Source organism: Anolis carolinensis, unplaced genomic scaffold (assembly GCF_035594765.1).
Source record: "Anolis carolinensis isolate JA03-04 unplaced genomic scaffold, rAnoCar3.1.pri scaffold_10, whole genome shotgun sequence".
NCBI lineage: Eukaryota > Metazoa > Chordata > Lepidosauria > Squamata > Dactyloidae > Anolis > Anolis carolinensis.
In genome coordinates this window covers 27,729,909-27,755,077 of record NW_026943821.1, presented here as the reverse complement: position 1 = coordinate 27,755,077, position 25,169 = coordinate 27,729,909, and the positions used below count along the sequence as shown (strand labels likewise).

Here is a 25,169-nt window from a genome sequence, read left to right as displayed (position 1 = left end):
CTAGAGTTTAAATTGGGTTGCTGTGAGTTTTCTGGGCTATCTGGCCATGTTCCAGAAGCATTCTCTCCTGACATTTTGCCCACATCTGTGGCAGGTATACTCAGAGGTTGCGAGGTATATTGGAAATATCCGTAGAAAACGATGTCCAGGGTGGGAGAAATAAAAACCTCTTGCCCGTTTGAGGCAGGTGTGAATATTGCAATTGGCCACCTTGATTAGCATTGAATGGCCTTGCAGCTTCAAGGCATTCCTGCCTGGGGAAATCCTTAGCTGGCCTTGATTGTCTGAAATTCCCATTTGAGTATTGCTCTTTATATACTGTCCTGAGTTTAGTTTTTAAATACTGGGAGCCAAATTTTGTTCATTTCCCACATGCCTGCATATATGTAATTAGGATGAAGGATGCATACCATCTAGTTCACAATAGCTTGCATCTATAGCTGCACATCAATCCGCCTAAGACAAACCCATCATAGATTTCATGGCAACATTTGTGGGGAGGGCCTGCCTTGCCTCTTACGAAACTTTCCTCTAAACCATTTAAAACCACTATAAGGGATGCCACCAGTGGTGCAGCAGGTTAAACTGTTGAACTTGCATTATTTACGGTTTTGTTTCTTGTGTTTTCTGAGTTCTGGTAACCAAATTCTATTTTCATTGTCCTTCCTTTCTGTTGAAATTGTTCATGTGCTTGTGCATTCCAATGACTTCTCTATGCAGGTGTAACATATTTATTTGCAAAACAGACGGTTACAACAGGTTAAAAACATTATAATACCAAAGTGAAAACAAAAATATTAGAAACAAGCAAACACAATTAAGACCGGGGCCACCACTGAGAAGGCCCTCTCTCTTGTGCCAGTTCATAGGCAGGATCTATCTTCATGACCAGGAATATCCAGGGTATACTTGTCCACAGACTCCTACAGCAGTTATCATTTCCTGAATTTTCTTAAGTGGGTCTATAAATAGCTATTAAATAATAAGTGTGATAAAACCAATTCAAAATACAATAAATACACTAAAATGGCTTTAAAAACTCCAAACCGCCCCCAATCCCAAAGTGTTTCCACATTTTCAAAAATGCTATTTCTGGGCCGAGAAGGCTCCCCATGGCTACTCCCATCTTTCCGCTCACAGAATTCATTTTTCCCACTGGAAGTAGCTGGTAGTGAGGCAATGTTCAAACAGGGCTGCAAAGTCTTTTGGGAAACTCCAGTCGATGAAATGCCATAGTGTGTGCTATGAACAGGGAAACCACATCCAAGCTGATCAGTCTGTTACTGTGGTCGGGGTTCCAGGTTGCTGAATTTTCTATTAACTGGGCTGAGTCCTTATTCTAGCATGCAGGAAGTCCAATATAAGTTTGTAGGTGTGCCAGAAATTTTGCCAAATTGTATGTAGGGCACCTGATGGTGCTCACAATGGGACCGAGCGGAGTCCTTATGGATTATAGTGGGTCTATAAAGCCTAGAAGGGAGAGCTTCAAATTTTCATAGATGTTGGCACGTGTTAGGATTAATTTAGGCATTTTTAATCAAAACGTGGTTTTTGTGATTTGACTGGTCAGGTCCCGTTTTAATTTTTTTCTTTTTCATCCAAGAGTTGCCTGATTTTTTCTTTATGTTGTTTCATGACGACCGTGGCATTACCTTTATCTTCTGGGAGAATGATGGTTTCTGAATCCAAATTGAGGTCTTTGATGGTCTTTTCTTTCTTCCTTTCCTGAAGGGAAAGTTTTGCTTTTCTCAGCACCCTTGCTGCTCCTCCTCCTTCCTCTGGGAGGTGATAACTTGCTGATTTACCTTCCCAACCTTTTCACCACAGGCTGACATTCCTCTTTGAAGAGACCTGGCAAAGAATGATGTACAGAAACGTAGTTAGCACTAAGTCTTGAACCTTCTATCATACTGGTGCCTTACCAAACTACAACTCCAAGGACTACAACATTGAGCTAGGACAGTAAAAGTGGTGTCACACTGCATTAATTCTCTCTTTATCACAGCAGGAGTGCCCCCTCATAGCTGAGAGTGCATCTACACTGTAGAATTAATGCAGTTTCTACAAATACCACGGCTAAATGCGACAGAAACACACAGGACAAGAGTAAAAAAAAGTTATCCCATCAATACCTTGAACTTGCAGAGTGCCTCAGGCTTATTTCAGCAAAAGGCCGTTGGAATGGCTTATCCTAGACTCCTTCAATGCAAGAGAAAAGACACAATGAATAATGTAAACATGCCTCAAATTACTACTTTCAATACGATCTTAGGTGAACTGCACAGTAAATGGACTAATACAGGCTTGCGCCCCAACAGGCCAACTTGGGCCCTCCTCCCTCCAGGTGTTTTGGACTTTGACTCCCAAAATCCCTAACAGCCTACTGTTAGGAATTGTGGGAGTTGAAGTCCAAAACACTTGCACCAGATTGACAATGTACACTCAAACATACGCAGCAATGTCTCCTGCATGGTTTGTCTCCTCAGTCACGGCCAAAAGGCTCAGAGAAGCAGTAGGAATATGCAGGCTGCAGACCTCCGAGGAGGCCCGTCTTGCTCTCCAATGGTGTGGAAGGGGACTGTACATCACCGGCCCAGAGGCCTCGGCTCCCACACGCCACGCGGACAGAGCCGAGAGAGCGCGACCTCTCCCAGGTATCCCCATTGGGTTAACCTATGCCGAACCCATTCTGATTATATTCTTAGACTCACTTTGCTGCTAAATGTGTTGCTCTCACTTTATGTCTCAAATCATCAGTCCCAACCAAAATAATACTGGCATGCTCTGTAGTGCTGATGCCAACCATGGAACCCATTAGAGGGCCAGAGAGTAATTCCAAGATCTTCCATGTTTAGGTTTTGTTGGAATTCAACTACATCCTGCACAAGTTTATAGTCCTCATCAAGGAAATTGATAGGCGTTAGCTGGTGGGCAAAGCTCTTTCCAAATTGCCCTCTTTGCCTGCCTCCCTCCTGATCATTAGACTGGCACTTCTCAGGTTTCAGCCACATGGCAAGCCCGAGATGTTTTTTGTTCTGCGATCATGGAGACAGACAAGATGTCTCCAGAGAGCAAGATAGTTAATACTCTACTCCATTCATGTTTTGGCCTTCACTTACTAACTTTATGGATGTTTTAATGCATCTTATAATAGCATAGTCTTACCATTATAGTATAGGCTGAGTCAGGGCTGTTTTATAAATCGTGGAGCATAAATAAACAAGCTTTTAGAAACACGTTCCATTATGTAGTTCAAAGGTGCAGGTGCTGCAGACAAAACCAAAGAAAGACAACATTAACACCTTCCTTTTCAGTCGTTTATCTAATTGTCATTTCATTATGGATAGTAAAAAACAAGCTGCCTACCTGCGCAACTCTCAACACCTGCAAAAGTCATGTTGTCAACTGGTCTCACAATAGAATCCAACCCTTGCCGAGATGCCAGGGCCAAGATGGGATGCACAACTGGTAACAACACGCAGAAAGGTGGAATACATAGATCTGATTACTGGTTTGACCATATCAAATGACAAAAATACACAAATATGACACTAAAAACTCCTGTAATAGTTACCTAAAATAAATTAAAACACAGCAAAACATGATTAAATAATTAAATTTGGCAAAATGGGATTAAATGATAAAAAACAAGGTAACAAAATACCCGGTGGGTACAAAAGGCAAGGCAAGTGTCTCCTGCATGGTTTGTCTCCTCAGTCACAGCCCAAAGGCTCAGAGAAGCAGTAGGAATATGCAGGCTGCAGGCCTCAGGGCCCGTTTGCTCTCCAACGGCGCGGAAGGGGACTATACATCACCGGCCAAAGGCCTCGGCTCCCACACGCCGCACGGACAGAGCTGAGAGAGAGCAACCTCCCCCAGGTATCCCCGTTGGCACCACCCAGCGACACGGCTAAAGCCATTTTGGAGGGTCCATGTTTGGATGGGAGACCACCGACTACTAAGAAAGGAACTTCTGAGCCCTCCTTTCCCAAGAAAATCCTATGGAATTAATACGGTCACCTTAAAATCAATTTGAAGACACACAAATACAGTAGAGTCTCAATTATCCAACATTCGCTTACCCAACGTTCTGGATTATCCAATGCATTTTTGTAGTCAATGTTTTCAATACATTGTGATATTTTGGGGCTAAATTTGTAAATACAGTAATTACTACGTAGCATCACTGAGTACTGAAATACTTTTTCTGTCAAATTTGTCGTATAACATGATGTTTTGGTGCTTAGTTTGTAAAATCATAACCTAATTTGATGTTTAATAGGCTTTTCCTTGATCCCTCCTTATTATCCAACATATTTGCTTATCCAACATTCTGCCGGCCCGTTTATGTTGGATAAGTGAGACTCTACTGTAGATGCAGGATGTATTTTCATTCATTCATTTGGCACAAATAGCCGATCCGCCCAAATTTGAATACTGGAGGGGTCGGGGGCAGACTGATTTCGCCATTTGTGGTTGCTGGGATTTATAGTTCACCTACAATCAAAGAGATTCTGAAATCCACCAATGATGGAATTGAACCAAACTTGGCACACAGAACTCCCACGACCTACAGGAAATACTATTTAGTGGGCATTGACCTTGAGTTTGGGAGCTGTAGTTCACCTATGTCCAGAGAGCACCATGGACTCAAAACAATGATGGATCTGGACCAAACTTAGCACGGATACTCAATATGCCCAAATGTGAACACTGGTGGAGTTTGTGGAACATAGGCCTTGACATTTGGGGGTTGTAGTTGCTGGGATTTATACTTCACCTACAATCAAAGAGCATTCTGAACTCCACCAAGGATGTAATTTTGCCAATCTTGGCAGAACTCCCATGACCTACAGAAAATACTGGGTTTGGTGAGCACTGACCTTGAGAGTTGTAGTTCACCTATATTTATTTCCCATGCTTGTATCCCACCTTTCTCACCACTGAGATAAGGGCCAAACTTGGCACGAATACTCAATTACGCCCAAATGTGAACACGGACCTTGTGAAACTACGCCTCCCAAGGTTGTCCTAGCAGTAAGTTATGGCAGCTGAAGTGGCGTCGGATCACATGGATTCTGTAGTATAGATAGATGTGCGCTTAGATTCTGTATAAGGTTTGTTTGGCCATCCAGCTTCTGTTTAAAAGTTTCCAAGGAAGGAGCTTCCACAGGACTGAGGCAGAGAATTCCAGCTTTTTTACAGCCAGGAACTTTTTTCTAATACAATTATTAGTATTATATAACATTATAATATAATTATCATATCACATGCATATATATATATATATACACAGTAGTCTCGCTTATCCAAAGCATTTTTGTAGTCAGTGTTTTCAATATATCGTGATATTATGGTGCTAAATTCATAAATACAGTAATTACTACATAGCATTACTGCGTATTGAACTACCTTTTCTTTCAAATTTGTTGTATAACATGATGTTTTGGTGCTTAATTTGTAAAATAACCTAATTTCATGTTTAATAGGCTTTTCCTTAATCCCTCCTTATTATCCAAGATATTTGCTCATCCAAGGTTCTGCTGGCCCGTTTATATTGGATAAGCAAGACTCTATTGTATTAGTATTATATTGTATAACATTGTAATTGTCAGTATCACATGTATATATAAATATTATAAACATAGTACAGTATTAGTATTACTGTATGTTACTATACTGTACTACACAACTATTTTTACTGCAATATATTAGACCAAAGACACACATATATACAGTAGTCTCACTTATCCAACATAAACGGGCCGGCAGAATGTTGGATAAGCGAATATGTTGGATAATAAAGAGGGATTAAGGAAAAGCCTATTAAACATCAAATTGGGTTATGATTTTACAAATTAAGCACCAAAACATCATGTTATACAACAAATTTGACAGAAAAAGTAGTTCTATACGCAGTAATGCTATGTAGTAATTACTGTATTTACGAATTTAGCACCAAAATATCACGATGTATTGAAAACACTGACTACAAAATTACGTTAGATAATCCAGAACGTTGGATAAGTGAGACTCTACTGTATAAACAAGTCGTTTTCCCACCGGCGCCAGAATTATTTTACCTCAGGCTCGGCCTACATTGCTTTTAATGGAGCTGCGGCCTACTTACCTCGTCCGCGACGCGCCTCAAAAAGAACGAGAAAGCGTGTCGCTCTGGTATTTATAGCGCGCACAGGACGACGGGAAATATGCAAATACCCTCATGCTCTGACCAGCGGGGGCGGAGCGGAATGTGTCAGCGGGCCGTGTGCAAAGATTATTGATTGACAAGGGGGCGGGGCTACAATGCGAGCTGTTATACCAGGCACGCTTTAGCGGCTAGGGAACCTTGGGAGTTGTAGTTTCTGGGATTTAGAGGTCGCTTCAATCAAAGAGCGCGCCTCACTCTCTGATACTAAAGTGGAACGACTATTAGGGCGCCTTCTGATTGCGTCACTGAAGTCGTTCCCGTTTATTGGCAAAGCCAGGACTCTTTGCTCAAGTCAAAACACACGTTGGTCTGTAGGTGGCGTTGGAGAGCAAGCTCCCGGCTTTGTTTCAGCCAATCGGCATCCGCTCCGGGCGCATGCGCGGCAGAGGGGGACAAGTGTGGAAAGCGCTGAGGGGAGCCGGAAGGTTTTGGGAGAAGAAGAGCGAAAGGCGGAGAAGAGGTGAGTGGGGACGGAGGCCGGTTGTCTGTCTGTCGAGGCCGCTCGAGTTGGAGGCCGCGCTTTAACTTCGCCAGGCCTCGTGTGGTCGGAGGAGCGCTTCCCTCAAAAGCGCGGGAGATTCAAATCTCCTCAGAGTCGAGGCAAAGGCCTAGCTCCAAGCTGAGGCCCTCTTCGCCGTAAGCCGCCAAGCCGACGCCCGTTAACGGGCGTCGGCTTGGCGGCTTACGGCGAAGAGGGCCTCAGCTTGGAGCTAGGCCTTTGCCCCGATTCTGAGGAGATTTGAATCTCCTCAGTTGGGAGTAGAAAACATAGCAAAGCCAAAAAGGCCGCATTTCCTCTTTAAATCAGTGGCCTTGAGGAGAGGGAAGAAGCAGAGCTCGCTAGGAAAGAACAGCATTCTGGGAAATGTAGTTTGGGAAGGCGAGGAGCCCTATGGCTGGTCCTGCCCTGAACTACAATTCCCAGGATGCTGTTCAACATCAGGAAACCCTTATTACGATAAGGAAAGAGATGTGTCCCACCGTAACATCAGCCAGACGGTCCCAATGAATGATGATGATAATAATACAGTAGAGTCTCACTTATCTGGGAAATATAGTTTGGGAAGGCGAGGAGCCCTATGGCTGATCCTGCCCTGAACTACAATTCCCAGGATGCTGTTCAACATCAGGAAACCCTTATTACGATAAGGAAAGAGATGTGTCCCCCGTAACATCAGCCAGACGGTCCCAATGAATGATGATGATAATAATACAGTAGAGTCTCACTTATCTGGGAAATATAGTTTGGGAAGGCGAGGAGCCGTATGGCTGATCCTGCCCTGAACTACAATTCCCAGGATGCTGTTCAACATCAGGAAACCCTTATTACGATAAGGAAAGAGATGTGTCCCACCGTAACATCAGCCAGACGGTCCCAATGAATGATGATGATAATAATACAGTAGAGTCTCACTTATCTGGGAGATATAGTTTGGGAAGGCGAGGAGCCCTATGGCTGATCCTGCCCTGAACTACAATTCCCAGGATGCTGTTCAACATCAGGAAAACCTTATTAGGATAAGGAAAGAGATGTGTCCCACCGTAACATCAGCCAGACGGTCCCAATGAATGATGATGATAATAATACAGTAGAGTCTTACTTATCCAAGCTAAACGGGCCGGCAGGAGCATTCTGCTCTGAACTACAATTCCCAGGATGCTGTTCAGCATCAGGAAGCCCTTATTAGGATAAGGAAAGAGATGTGTCCCACCTTAACATCAGCCAGATGGTCCCAATGAATGATGATGATAATAATAATACAGTAGAGTCTCACTTATCCAAGCTAAACGGGCCGGCAGAAGCTTGGATAAGCGAATATCTTGGATAATAAGGAGGGATTAAGGAGAAGTTGTGTAGTACAGTATAGTAACATATACAGTAATACTAATACTGTACTATGTTTATAATATTTATATATACATGTGATCCTGAGAATTATAATGTTATACAATATAATAGTAATACAGTAGAGTCTCGCTTATCCAAGCTAAACGGGCTGGCAGAAGCTTGGATAAGCGAATATCTTGGGTAATAAGGAGGGATTAAGGAAAAGCCTATTAAACATCAAATTAGGTTATGATTTTACAAATTAAGCACCAAAATATCATGTTATACAACAAATTTGACAGAAAAAGTAGTTCTATATGCAGTAATGTTATGTTGTAATTACTGTATTTACGAATTTAGCACCAAAATATCACGGTATATTGAAAACATTGACTACAAAAATGGCTTGGATTATCCAGAAGCTTGGATAAACGAGGCTTGGATAAGCGAGACTCTACTGTAATAATAATAATAATAATAATAATAATAATAATAATAATAATAATAATGTTTATTTATACCCCGCCTTCATCTCCCCCGAAGGGGACTCGGGGCGGCTCACAGATAATATTAGATAAAAACAGTGACAATAAACAGTAGATCAGTAAACAAAAACATACACCAATTATAAAATTTAGACGATTTAAATTATAAAATTAAAAGACGAGGACTGGCTGAAACTTCTCATAAATAACAACAGCAGCAACAACAATAATAATAATACAGTAATTGTATTGATTTACCTCATTGCTGGGCTGGGAAGAAATCCCTCAATGGATGGCACATGGAAATCCTTTCTAACACAATAGGGGAAACATATTTATTTGTTTAGAGGCTGGATGGCCATCTGTTGGGACAGTTTTGATGGTGCCCTTCTGCCTGGAAGAAGGGGGTTGGACTAGATGGCCCTTGAGGGTCACCTCCAACTCTAGGATTCTATGAACATGTACAATTGGTTAATATTGGTTTCTAGTGGTTAACTATGAGCAGATAATTTAGATTTTATATGGCAGTGTAGAAGGGGCCTATGTCTCTTTGCCATTATAAGCAACAGCACTGCCGTCTTGCACAGTCTATATATTTTTAAGTTAGGGCATGCATTTGTTTGATTTCCTGGCAAGAGTCTTGTGCCTTCAGTGGCTGCGCAACAGATGGAGTCCCAAACAAGTGTAGCATTGACATAGATTCCCCATGTGCTGCAGACATTGCCAAGAAGAGTGTTGGTGTGCATGTGTATGATATAATACCCACTTCATTTGTTGATAATTTGCCACATGTGTTTTCAAACTGCCCATTGTGTGTTCCCACATTTATGGCCTGGTTTTGTGTGCTACCTACTTTATCATTCCCAATACAAGGGATTATCAGATTGTGAGTGGCAGAGGGGTTATTGCATCCACTATAACAATTCCCGACATTTTTGCCAGCCAATCTTCCTAGAATTTTAAGTACTTTCCAGGATATATATATATAAAAATCCCTTTTTGAGTTGGAAGGGGGGGGGGGGGGGAAATCAAGCCTAAAACTATAACCTTGAGTTTAATCTGTTTTATCTTATTCTTTCTCTCTTTATTTCTTACCACATATGAAAAAAGCAATCTTGACTTCTAAGATGGGAAATAACTCGTGAAGTTTGTTAAATTTCTATATTTAGAGGCCCCTTTCAATGTATGGCCCTAAACTAAAGCCAACAACTTCTGCATAAATGATGCCAGCCACTTCACTGGTGTGTGCCACTTTGATATGGCTCCAAATATGACTGGTGTTGATTTTGGGCATTCTGCAAAGTTGATCAAGTAAAAGTTTTGCTCTGTCAGAGTTGATCTTTGTTACCCTAATCCAATTATCCTTTCATCATTCTCATTCATTAGATCTGGGAGAAAAGTTAGTTTAGGCATTTGAATGCAGTAGCGTATGATGTGTTGAAGCATTTACTCATACTTCTTGCTTTAGAAAAACATTTGGGCTCTCGGATTGTCTGTCGTGTTTTTGTGGGCATTGCCAAATTGTTGAGAGGCTTGGGCAGGTGGCTCTGGGGCTTTGTGTGCATGAGAAGGGCTTTCTCCTTTTGCCAGGCACCCTGTCAAACCGTCAACTGAAAATGTGCAACAAAGGAATGCTTTAATGTTTGAAGCGCCCCCAGGAGTGAGGCCCATGTGCTCCCCAGATATTGCTGCACTCCGACTTCAGTCAGCCTTAGCCAGCATACCAAGTCGTGAGGAATGATGGAGTCCCATAGCTTGGAAATGTGATTTCTTTTGGACTACAGCTTCCATAATCCTACAGTCAACATCCTCATTTTTCATGCTGGCGGGGGGAATTTGGAAATTGTAATCCAAAAGACTAATTTTTCCAAGTTCTGTTGGACATGTAGTTAGACTATAGCTCTTTCCACCACATAATTTTAGCTATGTTGACCAGGTGGAAGCTACAGCCCAAGCTTCTGGACATGGGCTGAGCACTCTTGTTTCACGTTTCAATCTGCCCGCTGTTTTAACTGGGAACATCTTCTGTGCATTTTTTCCCCTGATTTTCCTCTCCCTGCCTCTTCCAGCTGTGACAAAACATGCCAAGAAAACGGGTGCTGGAAAAAGATGACATTGTCAGCGTGAAGCGGACTAAAGGTAAGACAGGTTTTTTTGCCTATCATGCCGACCTCCAGTTTCAACTGCCCCTGTGTGCCTTTCTTACTCGTGTATGGATTTCAGTCTTGATATGGTGTTGTTTTTTCTTACCACTTGCCTAACAGCTGTCGGCTGTGTCTGGCTTCAGCATATGCAGAAGGCACATTTGTTTAAGCCACCATTTCATGTGCTTGAGAGATCAGGCTTGAATGCATTTAGACTGTGTAAAAGCCTCACAGCCAAAACTCCGTAGCACCTAAAAGAGGAACAAAGTGATTGTAGCATCAACTTTTCTATACTATGTCAGAGCTTGGCAATGCTGGTGTTTGTACTGCAATTCCCCAGTGAGGATAGTGAATTTGTAGTTCCAAAAAGTAACTTTTCCGATGTATGGAGTAGCTGCTTTGAGGCTCGTTTAAGAAAGGAAAGTGGGGTATAAATAAACATCATCATCACAATACACCCATTTCATCATATACTTGAAATTTTCAAGCACACATACATAACACATGGTTAAGGATGAGATTGTAAACCACGTTCAGAAGAGAACTGCCGTCAGTCCTGTGCAGCTGTAGAGTGTGGATATCTTTACCTCCGGTTTCTTTTTCCTGCAGGTCCTAGACTAGAATTTCAGCTTGCTCTTAAATTTTGAAAAGCAGATTGAAATACTGGTGTGAAAACCTTTTGAAAAGGCAAATAAAGGGGAAAATGCTAGAGATGCCATAATAGTGGAAGGGAATAATTCACCTCTTGGAAAAGTTAGTTTTGGACTACATTTCCCAGAGTAACCCTGAAATACTTTTTTTATTTCACTAAAACCATTTTGGGGTATTCTTTAGTGCAAATTATCAGGGCTGTGGTAGCAACTATCCTGCCAAAAAGGCAAGTCTCAGTGTTGCTAATTGTACTAAAGATTAGTATCAGCTATCCTCTGAGTTTCTCCTCCTGTCTTATCCAGTCAGTCATCCAACACATCAGACGGAGCCTGGGCTACTGTTGACCCTGGGGCAGGGTGATCTCGGGCAGCTGGGCCTTGGACCAAATGTGATGGCACGGAAGAGGCCTGCCCTGGTGCAGCTCCCCGAGAAGATCATCCAGGCAGAAGCGGGAGGGGTTCACACAGTGTGCCTCACCGAGACAGGCAAGGTGAGCCTGGGAGAGCTGCTGTCCCCTGACAAAGACTTTGCGGCAAGTGGGTGGCTTTGGCAGGCCTGAAGGAGGGCTGAGTTTGGGGGGGACACCAGACCGGGATGTTGGGGGCTCTATATGTAATCAAGACAGCTGTGTTCCCTCTCGGATTCCCCTTGCATCGTGTGGCCTTTTCTTTCCTCAGATCTATACCTTTGGCTGCAATGATGAGGGTGCCTTGGGGAGGGACACTTCAGAGGAAGGGTCTGAATCCACGCCCGGGCTTGTTGACCTGAAGGAGAAGGTGGTGCAGGTCTCTGCTGGAGACAGCCACACAGCGGCGTTGACGGAGGATGGGCGTGTTTTCATCTGGGGCGCGTTCCGGGTATGTCCTCCACACTGCTTTGGAGCAGAATTGGGTGGCTTGCTGCTTCCACATATTGCTGGGTTCCATCTCCCATCGACCCTGGGCAGCCTGGCCAGTGGAGAAGGATGATGGGAGTTATAGCATCTGCAGGGCCACAGCTTCCCTGTGCTTGCTTTAAGGAATTCCTTTAGACTTCTTGGTTACCAATCCATGTTTACTTCTTTGTGTCTGGACCTTCTTAGGATGAAAACGGAGTCATTGGCTTGCTGGCTCCTCAGAAAGGGGAAGAAAATGTGGGCAGCCCTCTCCCTGTGGAGCTGCAGTTGGATGTACCTGTAGTTAAAATTGCCTCAGGTGAGTGGCAGCAAGCCATGCTTAGCACCATTTTCATGTGTAGTTTGCCATGTTTAAAAGTGGCAGCTTGTAAAAGCTTGACTTTCTTGGACCCAACACCAAGACATAGTATATCTGGTGGGAACTTGAGAACCCCATCTTGGTGGCTGCTCTTAGGCTCTAGAATTCCCTTCCTAGAGATACTCCATCATAATGTCTTGATGGCAAGCAGATACGTGTTTTGTTTTGTCTTGTCAGGCCTTTAGGAATTGTCCATGTTCCATTCTTTTTCTTCTTGTCTTTCTCAGGAAGCCATCACTTGGCATTGGTGTCTATGGCAGGCAACCTGTACACCTGTGGGTGCGGAGACAATGGCCAACTGGGCCGGGTGCCCCAGGTTTTCACCGCCAGAGGGGGAAGAAGAGGACTGAGTGAGTTGCTTGTCACTAGATAAATTCTCTTCCAGAAAATGTGACCAACTGGATAATGGTAGATCTTTTGCGATGGATGAGGAAGTGCTAGAATGATTAAATGTGAAATGAAGGGGAAATTGAAATATAAAACTGGAAGGTGTAGTGAGAACATGGGGCTGGCTCTCCTCTCATGCCAAGACAGAATGATTAGGAATGTTGATTTTTTTTGGTGAATGATGGGATGCCAGCTCAACAAATATTGGTGGTTTGTTTTATGACTACATTTCAACTGAAGATTGAAGGGAACATCTTGACAGTTTAGGTGGTGGGATTTGTTTTGTCCGGGCGTCCCCAAAAAGAGCTAACCTTCTGGGGATGCTCTTGCTGGATTCCCTGCATTGAATGGTTTGGTTTGATAACCTGTGTGGCCCTTCCCAGCTCTGCGGCCCTATGAATAGAGTTCAGGGAGCTCTTTACATTGCAATATTTTGTTCAGGACCTACTTATCAATAATGGATGAATGTTCAGGGTTGCTTTATGGTAGTTTTAACAAAAACTCAGCAGGGTCTAAAGCTGATCAGAAGCACAGCGTGACTTGATTGGAATGCATTCAAGCTAAAAATCCTTTGGGGGCTTGTTCCAAACAGAATCCATGCCTGCCCAATGCATGTGCGTGAGCATGCATTCCTCCTGTTGCCTCAGTTCCCCCTAAGCCTCTCTTCCCTCTTGGCAGAGCTGCTGCTGCTCCCACAAACCATCTCCGTCAAGCAGAGAGGCTGCAAGACCAAGGGGCGCATCCGGGACGTGTTCTGTGGGTCCTATTCCACCCTTGCCATCACTCAAGAGGGGCATGTTATTGGGTTTGGCCTCTCCAATTACTATCAGCTGGGTGAGTAGCTGTCTTTGTTTTGAGGGATGCGTGCACTATTTAGAATTAAATAAATACTTAGAGTCATTTTCCTTTTATAGTAACAAGGATCTAAGTAAGCAACGGGATAATTTTTGCTGTGTTTTTGCAGTGCTTAAGCATGCTTTTTGGACTACAATTCCCAGTCTCCCAGTTAACATAGTCTTTTCCAGGGCGTTGCTGGATGGGAATTGTGGTCCAAAAAGTAATATTTAGATGCTCTTGAGATTTAGTTGTTGACTTTGTTAAAAGGATATGCTGTTGTGTAGACTTTCACCACAAACCAACAGCTTTCAACATAACAGCCTTTCCCCAAAAGTGACCTACTTTCAAAGCAGTTACTTTGAAAAATTGAAACTATAATAGTATTTAACTACTTTGTGGATTGGGATTGTAAGTTTAAAAGTGACTTTTACATTTCTGATTGAGCAAGAGAAGGACTTCTATGAGTATTTTGTTGTCATGATGGTGTGTGAAGGGCAGGGAAGCATTGGTTTCTCCTTCCTTTGCATTATGAAGGGCAAGAGAGGGGGGAAACTGACCACCACCCCCAGCCCCAAATCAGTGGAATGGAAGCCTAATTCCTGACTGGAAACATGGTGGGCTCTTGTGTTATTCCATTCTTTCCACCCATTGATGAACTTCCATGCATTTGCCGGAATGGTATTCCTTGTTGGCAATGGTGGCTATACTAGTGCTTATATTATGGCACTGAAAGGGAGCGGGCTTCTTTTCTGCTGCCCTGGAGACTAGCAAGCACTCAATGGGGCCATGTGTTCCAATTACAGGAAAGGAGATTCCACAGGAAAATTAGGAAGAACATTGTGAACATAAGAGCTTGTAAACAAGCCGGATATGGCCATCTGTCAGGGGTGCTTTTCCTGCATGGCAGGGGTTGGACTGAATGGCCCTCGTCGTCTCTCCCAACTCTAGGATTCTATATCCAAAGTTGTGCTAATTTAATTTTTATCATCATGAAGTCATAATTTAATATAATATAAATTTTCCTGTCAACCTTAGGTTCACAAGGGATTGAAACCTACTACTTGCCAAAGATTCTAACAGCCTTCAAGAACTCCAGCAGATCTTGGGTCAAGTTCTCAGCTGGTCAACACCACACCGTGTGCCTGGACTCAGAAGGTGCTCTTTTGGGTTTGACGGGCGGGAAGAGGCGATTGTGAACGTGCTTGTTAAAAAAGCCCCAGTGTGGGGAGCGAAACGGGATGCCTTCCTTACTAGTTTAGGTGGAATGGCTGCCTTCTTCTCTCTCTCTATTGATACATGTGTATTATTGAGGGACTACAATTGATAGCTACGGACCACTGCCTATGTGGTCAGTGGCCGAGTTTGTGGGAGCATGCCAGGTGCGATAGTTCAGAAAAGGAGCTTTTGCAGGGCCTGTTCTGCACTAGTTTGGCCTCTGCTGTCTCGCTTGACGCTTCTGATTATTGGCTTCTGATTATCCGCATGAGCAAACTTCCAGCCTTGTTTTCGTTCTCTGTGCTGCTTCCTCCCTTCAAACAGGAACTGTGTACAGTCTGGGCAGAGCAGACTATGGGATGTTGGGCCTTGGTCAGGGCAGTGCAGAGAAGGCCACCCCCACAGCCATTCCTGGGGTCCCCAAGTCCTCTTCCGTCGCCTGCGGAGAAAGGGTTGGCTTTGCCGTCACAGAAGACGGTGAGTTCAAAGAAGTGTTGAGTTATGTCTTTGTTGAAGCATAAATGCCTCTTGGGAATCATCGTGGTATGTTCAGAAGAGTTTGCAAAGTTACTTTTTAGGGTCTAACTCCCGGAATTTCCTAACAGCATGAGAGGGACTCTGGCAACTGTAGTTCAAGAAGATAAACTTCTTCTGCAAAATCCTACAAACCCATTTTGCTAGATGCATCACCGTCCAAGTATGCGGGATTGGAGAAAATCTTTTGGCCAGGCACCCCTGAGAAGTTTATATTGTGGTAGAGTTGGAGTCACTTTTAGAAAAAGGAGCAAAGGAATTACTGGATATTAGAGATGGAAAATACCAGTGGATTATATCCTCGAATGCCTGCCCTGATACCAAAGATGTATGTGTATGGTAGAAAGAAAATGATAGATATTAAAATATAATTTTGAATATATAGAGGTTGATTGAAAAAAAATAACATGAAATCCACAAAAAAGGCAGATTAAAATATTGCAATATTAAAATGAGTCACAACCCTTCCTGTGTAGAATTGTGGATGATGGAGGCTTGCGCCCAAATCAGGCCACAGTCATAAACATGAAAGTGTGCCATTTTCCAGAAAGATAAATGCCCACCCGCTTTAAAATACGCCTGCCTTTGTGTCCAGCTAGGCCCATTATTGCAGGACTCTAAATATTTCCTTTACTCCGGTCCTCCTCCTGCAGGTCGGGCTTTTGCCTGGGGCATGGGGTCTAACCTCCAGCTTGGCACCGGCGAGGAAGATGATGCCTGGAGCCCCGTCCAGATGTCTGGGCAACAGCTGGAGAACCGCACCGTTCTCTCTGTGTCCGGCGGAGGACAGCACACTGTCTTACTCGTCAAGGACAAGCAGAGTTGACAAAGTGTTGTTGCCTTGTTGCTGAGGAGCATCCGCGGGCACCGCCTTCCTGGGTCTCTTGGAACGGGGGCTTGGGAGACCGGCTTCTGGCGGCTTTCTGCGTGGAAAACCTCCCAGGGTTTCTGTGGAGGAGAAAATTACCTGATATAAAAATACTCTCTGGGATGCTGGAAGGTGCTCGAATCTGAAACGGCTTCCATCATGGCTCTCATCTCCGGTGGTGGTTGGGACACGGCTGCATTTGGACCTCTTTGGTCAACCAATTAAGTGACTGATTTTGTCCTGCTTTGAAAACCCCCTTCAACTTTCTGCAGATTATTTCCCCCGCCGCTCCCTGTTTCTGAAACCAGCAGAACGTCTCCCCTGTTTCCCTCCCCTGACCAGGTTTGCTGGCTCCACCTCTTTCCCTTGCCCTACCCCCCCTCCCCACTCCCTCCAGTCTTTGCTTTTTAAAAATACAGGATGTTATTATTTCCTTTGGTTTTACTTTTTGTTCTTTCTTAGAAGTAGATAAAACACCTAAAGTTTTATCATTTAGGCATAACTCAGGTTGGTAGCTGCTTCCCCCATGTCTGCTCTTGTGATCGGCCAAGTTAAGGAACAAGGAACAGAGCAAAAGAAAGTCAGAAAAAAATACTTTCAGCGCATTTTGCACCGGGTAACTTATTACGTTACTCTTCAAAATGGCCTTGACCCATGTTTAAGAAGTGTAGGTGCCTTATAGGTAGCCTACCATAGCGGTGACCTCAGTGCACAGCAGAAATGGGCAATTATTTTGGGGGCAAGGGGATAATTTCTTCCTAGATCCTACAACCCAAATACAGCACCTTGGTCTCAGAATGGCAGCAGATGCACTTTTGCTTCCTGTTGCCATTTTGGGAGATGCCGCAGATAAAAACAAGTATTTTCTCTGCAGACCTCAAAGGAGTGACCGGGAATGTCATTGTCATGTAGCTGCAGAAGAATAATATGGGATTCTGTGAGGATTGAGGTATTTTGGGAGTGTTTTGATGCCACGTTTTGAAAGTGGCTGCAGAAAAAAAATATGGGATTCTGTGAGGATTGAAGTATTTTGGGGGCGTTTTGATAAATTTAGGGTGATTTTAGGACAATGTTACCTGAAAATCATGCTGCTCATGAGTTGGGAGACAGGTGGAGGTTTTCGGGAGTCCAGGTTGTGCCTCTGAAACGGAATGGGATTCCTATTTTTTTTAATGGACCCAATTCCTTCCAGGTCCATCGTCCTCGATCTAACACTGCAATGATAATTGGGGATAATTTCTGCAACTTTTAAAATGTTTCATCACTTTGGGAACATTCTGTGCCTGCTTTCAAAAATCCTACAATTTGAGGAGACTAGTAATATGACCAAAGGGTAGTTGTCTATAATATGCTGTGTGTATAGTATTGGCATGGATGAATATTGACATTGACCGGTCCCTAAGTGGCCTGTATTGTGGTGCTGTCTGAGAAGACCACGGCTTCTCTCATATGGTAAAATTGCGTCTCTAACTCAGCCTTTCCACAACACAATGTGGTTGAAGGTTATTTTGTTGTTCTTTTATGGGATCTATATCTATTTGCCTGGCTTTCTCGATGACATTGTGGGCCAAATGCAGGCAGTGGCTTCTGTGTTGTTTACTTTCTTGATCAGGATGTGTGCCCACTTATTACAGCACTCTGGGTCACCGATTTAATCTAGTCCACCGCAACCGTGGCATTTCAAAGGTGACAGATTAGTCCAGGCATGGGCCAACTTGGGCCCTCCGGGTGTTTTGGACTGCAACTCCCACAATTCCTAACAGCCGGTAGGCTGTTAGGAATTGTGGGAATTGTAGTCCAAAACACCCGGAGGGCCCAAGTTGGCCCATGCCTGGACTAGCCTAATTCCAGACACACAGAACAGTTTCTGACTTTGTTTCCATTCTCCTGTCATCTGCAAGAGTTGTACAAAAGTCTTAATTTTTTAAAATATGAGGCCTGGGGTGGAAGCAGTGGGGTGCTTTTTGTGTTTTGTTTTTTTGAGAAATAAGGAAAAAAAATATATTAAAGAATAGTGGAATTTGCTCAACAGACACATCTGTAAATTTCTAACATTTCTGAAATAAATTGAGTTTTGTTAGCTCTGCTTTGTTGGCATCCTCTGCAGCAGAAGTGAGCAAACATACACGCCTATATGATCTACTTGGGTTAAACCCTTGTGCCGGCAGGACTGCTGACCTGAAGGTTGTCGGTTCAAATCTGGGAAGAGCAGGGTGAGAGCTCCTGTCTGTCAGCTCTAGCTCCACATGTGGGGACATGAGAGAAGCCTCTCGCAAAGAATGGTGGGAGTTGCAGTCCAAAACACCTGGACTTGCCTACTCCAAAGGAAATAAAACTCTGCCTTCTTCTGTAGCTTTAAAGGGAAGTTGTTGTATGTGCTTTGTCCCTTGCTGCCGTTCCCCCACGGGCTTGCCGTGTGTTGTATGCGTGTGCCACGGAGGCTCACAAGTGATACAGGGATGGGGAAGGTATCCGCAAAAAAAAACAACCACTGTTGCTACAGCAACGCAACAACCGCATATTTATTTTTACCCTGCTCTTCATCTCAAGAAGCTCCGGAACAATATACACATTGATAAAAGCGAGAGAGAAATGCCTCTTCTATTGTGGCTTGACACAAAAGGGGAAAGGGAGGGAGAGAAAAGGAAGAAAATTCAAAGATCCATTCCTGATCATGGCCAGCCTAGATGGAAACTGATGGGAAAAAGAGGATATAGGTAGAATCTTGGCTATACTGTATAAACCTAGATTTCAGCCCTCTTTTTAAGACTGAAAAAGCCCCCCTCGGCTGAGGTCTTGGTTGGCTTCTATTTGGGTTGGCTTATACTCGAGAATATATGGTACATTTATTATTTTTCTCTATTATTATTGGTATTATTACATTTATTATTTTTCTCTATTATTGTTGCTACTATTACATTTATTTTACTCTTATTATTTTTATTATTAATCCATTTTTTTCACTCTGATCTTATTATTGCATTTATTATTGTACTCTATTACAGTAGAGTCTCACTTATCCAACACTCGCTTATCCAACGTTCTGGATTATCCAATGCATTTTTGTAGTCGATGTTTTCATTACATCGTGATATTTTGGTGCTAAATTTGTAAATACAGTAATTACTATGTAACATTACTGCATATTGAACTACTTTTTCTGCCAAATGTGTTGTATAACATGATGTTTTGGTGCTTAATTTGTAAAATCATAACCTAATTTGATGTTTAATAGGCTTCTCCTTAATCTCTCCTTATTATCCAACATATTCGCTTATCCAACATTCTGCTGGCCCGTTTATGTTGGATAAGTGAGACTCTACTGTATTACATGTATTTTCCTGTATTTATAATTATTATTATTATTATTATTATTATTATTAGTAGTAGTAGTAGTAGTAGTATTCCATGTATTATTTCACTCTATTATTATTAAAAGGATACATAAGCACATTTACATTGAAGAAGATGAGAATCATGATTGGATCAGAGTTGGACAGTCTTATCTTAAATTTGAGCTTTATGTAAATATTCAAAAACATTTAACCTGATGCCTCAATGAATGTAATTTTATTGGTATCTGTTTTTATTTCTGATATTTACCACCCTCGGCTTATACTGGAGTCAATGTTTTCCCAGTTTTTTTGTGCTAAAATTAGGTGCCTTGGCTCATATTCGGGTTGGCTTATACTCGAGTATATATGGTAATTTTATTAGTATCTCGGCTTATACTGGAGTCAATGTTTTCCCAGTTTTTTTGTGGTAAAATTAGTTGCCTCGGCTTATATTCGGGTTGGCTTATACTCGAGTATATATGGTAATTTTATTAGTATCTCGGCTTATACTGGAGTAAATGTTTTCCCAGTTTTTTTGTGGTAAAATGAGGTGCCTCGACTTATATTTGGGTCGGCTTATACTCGAGTATATACGGTAATTTTATTGGTATCTCGGCTTATACTGGAGTCCATGTTTTCCCAGTTTTTTTGTGGTAAAATTAGGTGCTTCGGCTTATATTTGGGTCGGCTTATACTCGAGTATATACGGTAATTTTATTAGTATCTCGGCTTATACTGGAGTCAATGTTTTCCCAGTTTTTTTGTGGTAAAATTAGGTGCCTCGGCTTATATTTGGGTCGGCTTATACTCGAGTATATACGGTAATTTTATTAGTATCTCGGCTTATACTGGAGTCAATGTTTTCCCAGTTTTTTTGTGGTAAAACTAGATTAATGTCTCGGCTTATATTGGGGTCGGCTTATACTCGAGTATATACGGTAATTTTATTAGTATCTCGGCTTATACTGGAGTCAATGTTTTCCCAGTTTTTTTGTGGTAAAATTAGGTGCCTCGACTTATATTTGGGTCGGCTTATACTTGAGTATATACGGTAATTTTATTGGTATCTCGGCTTATACTGGAGTCAATGTTTTCCCAGTTTTTTGTGGTAAAATTAGTTGCCTCGGCTTATATTGGGGTCGGCTTATACTCGAGCATATACGGTATGTGTTGAGAGTTTTAAAAGCTCGACATGTCCCATTGTATGTTCTTTGCCTCGAGCTGCCCGGCCTCCCGCTGTCCGCATTGATTCCCGATCCTCTGAGTCCACGGCCGGCCGAGCAGAAGGCGGCCAAGAGGAGTCTCCAAGGAGACACCGCCGTTTCCCTCTATTTCGCTGAAAAACACGTTTCTTCTCATTGATTTGTCAACCTCTGTGATAATGAAGATTGGACGTGATATCTGTGCACCTTCGTTTGCAGATGTCTTCCTTCCCCCAAATCCACGTGTGAGCCTTGTGTGCCATTGTGCCATATTTTAATGTACCTTTTCTCAGCGGGTGTGAGAAAAAGGGGTAGAGAGAGGACCGTGATGCATTGATCTTTCTTGCCTGCTGCTCAGCCCACCGCACTGCACTGGTGGTGATTGTGGTTGTGCAACCTCAAGGGCTCTTCTGCCCCTTCGTATGGATGTTTGGCTTCTCAACACAGCCCTCCAACATTGTGGTAGCCCTCCATCACGCAATGGGTTAAATCCTTGTGCTGGCAGGACTGCTGACCAAAATGTCGGTGGTTCGAATCCAGGAAGAGCGGGTGAGCTCCCTCTCATAGAATCATAAAATAGTAGAGTTGGAAGAGACCACATGGGCCATCTAGTCCAACCCCCTGCTAAGAAGCAGGAAATCGCATTCAAAGCACCCCCGGCAGATGGCCATCCAGCCTCTGCTTAAAAGCCTCCAAAGAAGGAGCCTCCACCACGGCCCCGGGGAGAGAGTTCCACTGTCGAACAGCCCTTCTCACAGTGAGGAAGTTCTTCCTGATGTTCAGGTGGAATCTCCTTCCTTTCCTGTAGTTTGAAGCCCTTGTTCCCTTGTGTCCTAGTCTCCAGGGCAGCAGAAAACAAGCTCCCTCCCTCCTCCCTAGGACTTCCCCTCACGTATTTGTAAATGGCCCTCATCATGTCTCCTCTCAGCCTTCTCTTCTGCAGGCTAAACATGCCCAGCTCTTTAAGCCGCTCCTCATAGGGCTTGTTCTCCAGACCCTTAATCATTTTAGTCTCCCTCCTCTGGACGCTTTCCAGCTTGTCAACATCTCCCTTCAACTGTGGTGCCCAAAATTGGACACAGTATTCCAGGTGTGGTCTGACCAAGGCAGAATAGCTCTGTCAGCTGTAGCTCCCCATGTGGGGACATGAGATAATAATAATAATAATAATAATAATAATAATAATAATAATAATAATAATAATAAGTCATAGAACAGTGATGGCCAACCTATGACACACGTGTCAGCACTGACACACCTAGCCATTTTTGCTGACACGCTGCTACATGCAGATTGATTGGATGACTATGTCTTTTGTGGCCAAATTTGGTGTGATTTGGTCCAGTGGTTTTGTTGTTTACTCCATGGGAATTATTCACATTACATACACACACACACATATATATATATACACAGTAGAATCTCACTTATCCAAGCCTCTGGATAATCCAAGCCATTTTTGTAGCCAATGTTTTCAATTCATCGTGATATTTTGGTGCTAAATTCGTAAATACAGTAATTACAACATAACATTACTGCATATTGAACTACTTTTTCTGTCAAATTTGTTGTATAACATGAAGTTTGGTGCTTAATTTGTAAAATCATAACCTAATTTGATGTTTAATAGGCTTTCCTTAATCCTTCCTTATTATCCAAGATATTTGCTTATCCAAGCTTCTGCTGGCCAGCTGTCTCACACCAGAAGCGACTTGCAGTTTCTCAAGTTGCTCCTGACACGAAAAAAGGTCCTCCAGCGAATTGAGATCTCTAAATAAAACACTGTCCTATGTAAAAGGGGAAAATGCACACTTTTAGTAGCTGCAATAGGTGGTCACGTGGCCACAACGGAATAGCAGCTTCGTGTGATAGAGTCCAAGGTGAGAAACCTACCTGTTTCAATTGTTTTGTGAGTCCAGTTTGTTGGTCTCACACCAGCCGCAAAGAACTGGAGGAACCGCAAGAGCAGAAGGCATTCACTTAGTATTCCAGGCAGGAAGGATGCGTGTGAACAGAACATTGATGGGACCAAACTGAACAATGTGGAGTTAAAATTAACGCCACTGATGAAAACAGTTTCATTATCTTGGAGAAGAACGACTTCACGACGGCTGTGGAAAGAAGAAACAGCCAGGATGGTAGGTGCGAACGCGGAAAGGTGGGGGTGAGATAATTGCCGCTTAATTGGGAAAAGAGGAAACATTTTTATTAAAAGCCATGGATGGCTTGACGGTCTTTCCGGGTGTGGGATGCGATGGCGTACTCATGGGAAGGCAGATATCGCAAAAATGAGCACAAAGATATGAGCACATTAGGTTGCTGTGAGTTTTCCGGGCTGTCTGGCCATGCTCAAGAAGCATTTCCTCCTGATGTTTCGCCCACATCTATGGCAGGCATCCTCAGAGGTTGCGACGTAACCGCTGAGGTTGTGAGGTTGTGTTACCTCTCAACCTCAGAGGATGCCTATCATAGATGTGGGCTGAACGTCAGGAGAGAATTCTTCTGGAACATGGCCAGACAGCCCGGAAAATAAACAACCTTGTTATTATTATTATTATTATTATTATTATTATTATTATTATTATTACTATTCCTCACAACCTCAGAGGATGCCTGCCATAGATTATCTTGATTATCTGGATTATCTTGACTCCACACTGCCATATAATCCACTTCAGTGTGCAGTCGGACACAACTGGACTTAATGTCAGGAGAAAACCTTGACCCTTTACCTTCACTACCACCAATTCCTCAATACTTTATTTCCCAGACCACCAGACTTTGCCACAGCAACGCGTGGCCGGGCACAGCTAGTACCATATAATATTCAAGGCAACTCATTGGAAAGTATGGTTTTGTGGTTCCACAGAGATATAGTAAATCCACTGATTCATGTGGGAGGCTCTCAGTGCGCTGGACCCGGAAGAGGATTAAAGAAATCTGAATTTTTTGGCAATAAAGCTGTGTAAAGAGTTTTCTGCACACGGATTAGGCGATGCTATAATAAACTGTTCCGCTTCAACAAACTTTGCAAACTACTGTGACGGGAGCTCTATATCACATACTATGATTTAATTTTAAATCAAAGCATTTCATTCTGAGCATTCAGTTTTGAGACTCTAATCTCGTTTTCCTTTATGACTACGCCACGGATCGAGCTCGGCAGTAATGCCGTGTGTTCAAAAATCCGGTTCTGCTGAATCTTATCGTCTTTTGGATGACTTGTATTATATAAAGAAGAAGAGAGCAAGGAGAAAACGCTGTTGATAAGCTGCAATGGTAGAAGTAATACGCAGTCAGATTCCGAAAACGTATTAAACTGAAAATGAAAGTTCCTAGCTGGTGCGGACGGTTCTATTCTATTTTATCAGAGCTTTCATTTGCATTTAAATTACAGTGGAACTTTTGCTGGGTTTGAACCACTAGGATATTAATATAAAACTATAAAATTGCACCATGCAATTCTGTTATGTGTTGACATACTTACAGTTTTGTTACGGCCCATAGACCCGCCCGTGAACAAACAGTCGTTAATAAATTCTCCCATCTCAGGAGAAGTACGTTGTCCAAGATTAATATACTGTATATACTCGAGTATAAGCCTAGTTTTTCAGCCCTATTTTTAAGACTGAAAAAGCTCCCCTCGGCTTATACTCAGGTGAGGGTCCTGGTTGGCTTATATTTGGGTCAGCTTATACTCGAGAATATATGGTACAATTATTATTTTTCTCTATTATTATTGGTATTATTACATTTATTATTTTTCTCTAATATTATTGGTATTATTACATTTATTATTTTTCTCTAATATTATTGGTATTATTACATTTATTATTTTTCTCTAATATTATTGGCATTATTACATTTATTATTTTTCTCTAATATTATTGGTATTATTACATTTATTATTTTTCTCTAATATTATTGGCATTATTACATTTATTATTTTTCTCTAATATTATTGGCATTATTACATTTATTATTTTTCTCTATTATTATTGGCATTATTACATTTATTATTTTTCTCTATTATTGTTGCTACTATTACATTGCATTTATTATTTTACTCTATTTATTATTACATGTATTATTTTCCTGTATTTATTATTGTTACATGTATTATTTTACTCTATTATTATTACTAAAAGGATACGTAAGCACATTTACATTGAAGAAGATGAGAAGAATGATTTGATCAGAGTTGGACAGTCTTATCTTA

The 25,169-nt window shown here is 42.4% G+C and overlaps 1 protein-coding gene, 1 long non-coding RNA gene and 2 other non-coding genes across 6 annotated transcripts; 1 reads left to right on the top strand and 3 right to left on the bottom strand.

The window, feature by feature from the left end:
• Positions 1–715: 715 nt before the first annotated feature.
• Positions 716–6,237, bottom strand: LOC103281577 (uncharacterized). Of its 3 annotated transcripts, none has more exons than XR_001731045.2 (5): positions 6,131–6,237; positions 3,367–3,465; positions 3,166–3,267; positions 2,133–2,199; positions 716–1,851 (listed from the first exon to the last, which is right to left on the bottom strand). It is a non-coding gene; the product is annotated as an uncharacterized LOC103281577 (long non-coding RNA). The 3 variants fall into 3 exon arrangements; XR_010000719.1 differs by lacking the exon at positions 6,131–6,237 and adding an exon at positions 5,003–6,110; XR_507720.3 differs by lacking the exon at positions 6,131–6,237 and having other exon boundaries at positions 3,367–4,991.
• LOC134293887 (small nucleolar RNA SNORA73 family) lies at positions 2,457–2,667 on the bottom strand. The gene has a single exon (XR_010000861.1). It is a non-coding gene; the product is annotated as a small nucleolar RNA SNORA73 family (small nucleolar RNA).
• On the bottom strand, positions 3,688–3,892 carry LOC134293886 (small nucleolar RNA SNORA73 family). The gene has a single exon (XR_010000860.1). It is a non-coding gene; the product is annotated as a small nucleolar RNA SNORA73 family (small nucleolar RNA).
• Positions 6,238–6,434: 197 nt separating the features above from the next.
• rcc1 (regulator of chromosome condensation 1) lies at positions 6,435–18,493 on the top strand. Its single transcript, XM_003229394.4, has 10 exons — positions 6,435–6,671; positions 10,594–10,663; positions 11,622–11,809; positions 11,997–12,176; positions 12,401–12,512; positions 12,800–12,922; positions 13,638–13,793; positions 14,832–14,951; positions 15,336–15,488; positions 16,199–18,493. Exons 2-10 carry the CDS (start codon positions 10,606–10,608, stop codon positions 16,369–16,371), a joined length of 1,263 nt encoding a protein of 420 aa, XP_003229442.1. The 5' UTR covers positions 6,435–6,671; positions 10,594–10,605; the 3' UTR covers positions 16,372–18,493.
• The last annotated feature ends 6,676 nt before the right edge of the window (positions 18,494–25,169 follow it).

What these genes read in the sequence shown, in the direction of transcription:
- rcc1 (XM_003229394.4), top strand. Translation starts at nt 10,606, where the DNA reads ATGCCAAGAAAACGGGTGCTGGAAAAAGATGACATTGTCAGCGTGAAG. An exon ending in CAGCGTGAAGCGGACTAAAG is followed by an intron (nt 10,664 to 11,621) that starts GTAAGACAGGTT and finishes TGTCTTATCCAG; the next exon opens with TCAGTCATCCAACACATCAG. An exon ending in TCATCTGGGGCGCGTTCCGG is followed by an intron (nt 12,177 to 12,400) that starts GTATGTCCTCCA and finishes GGACCTTCTTAG; the next exon opens with GATGAAAACGGAGTCATTGG.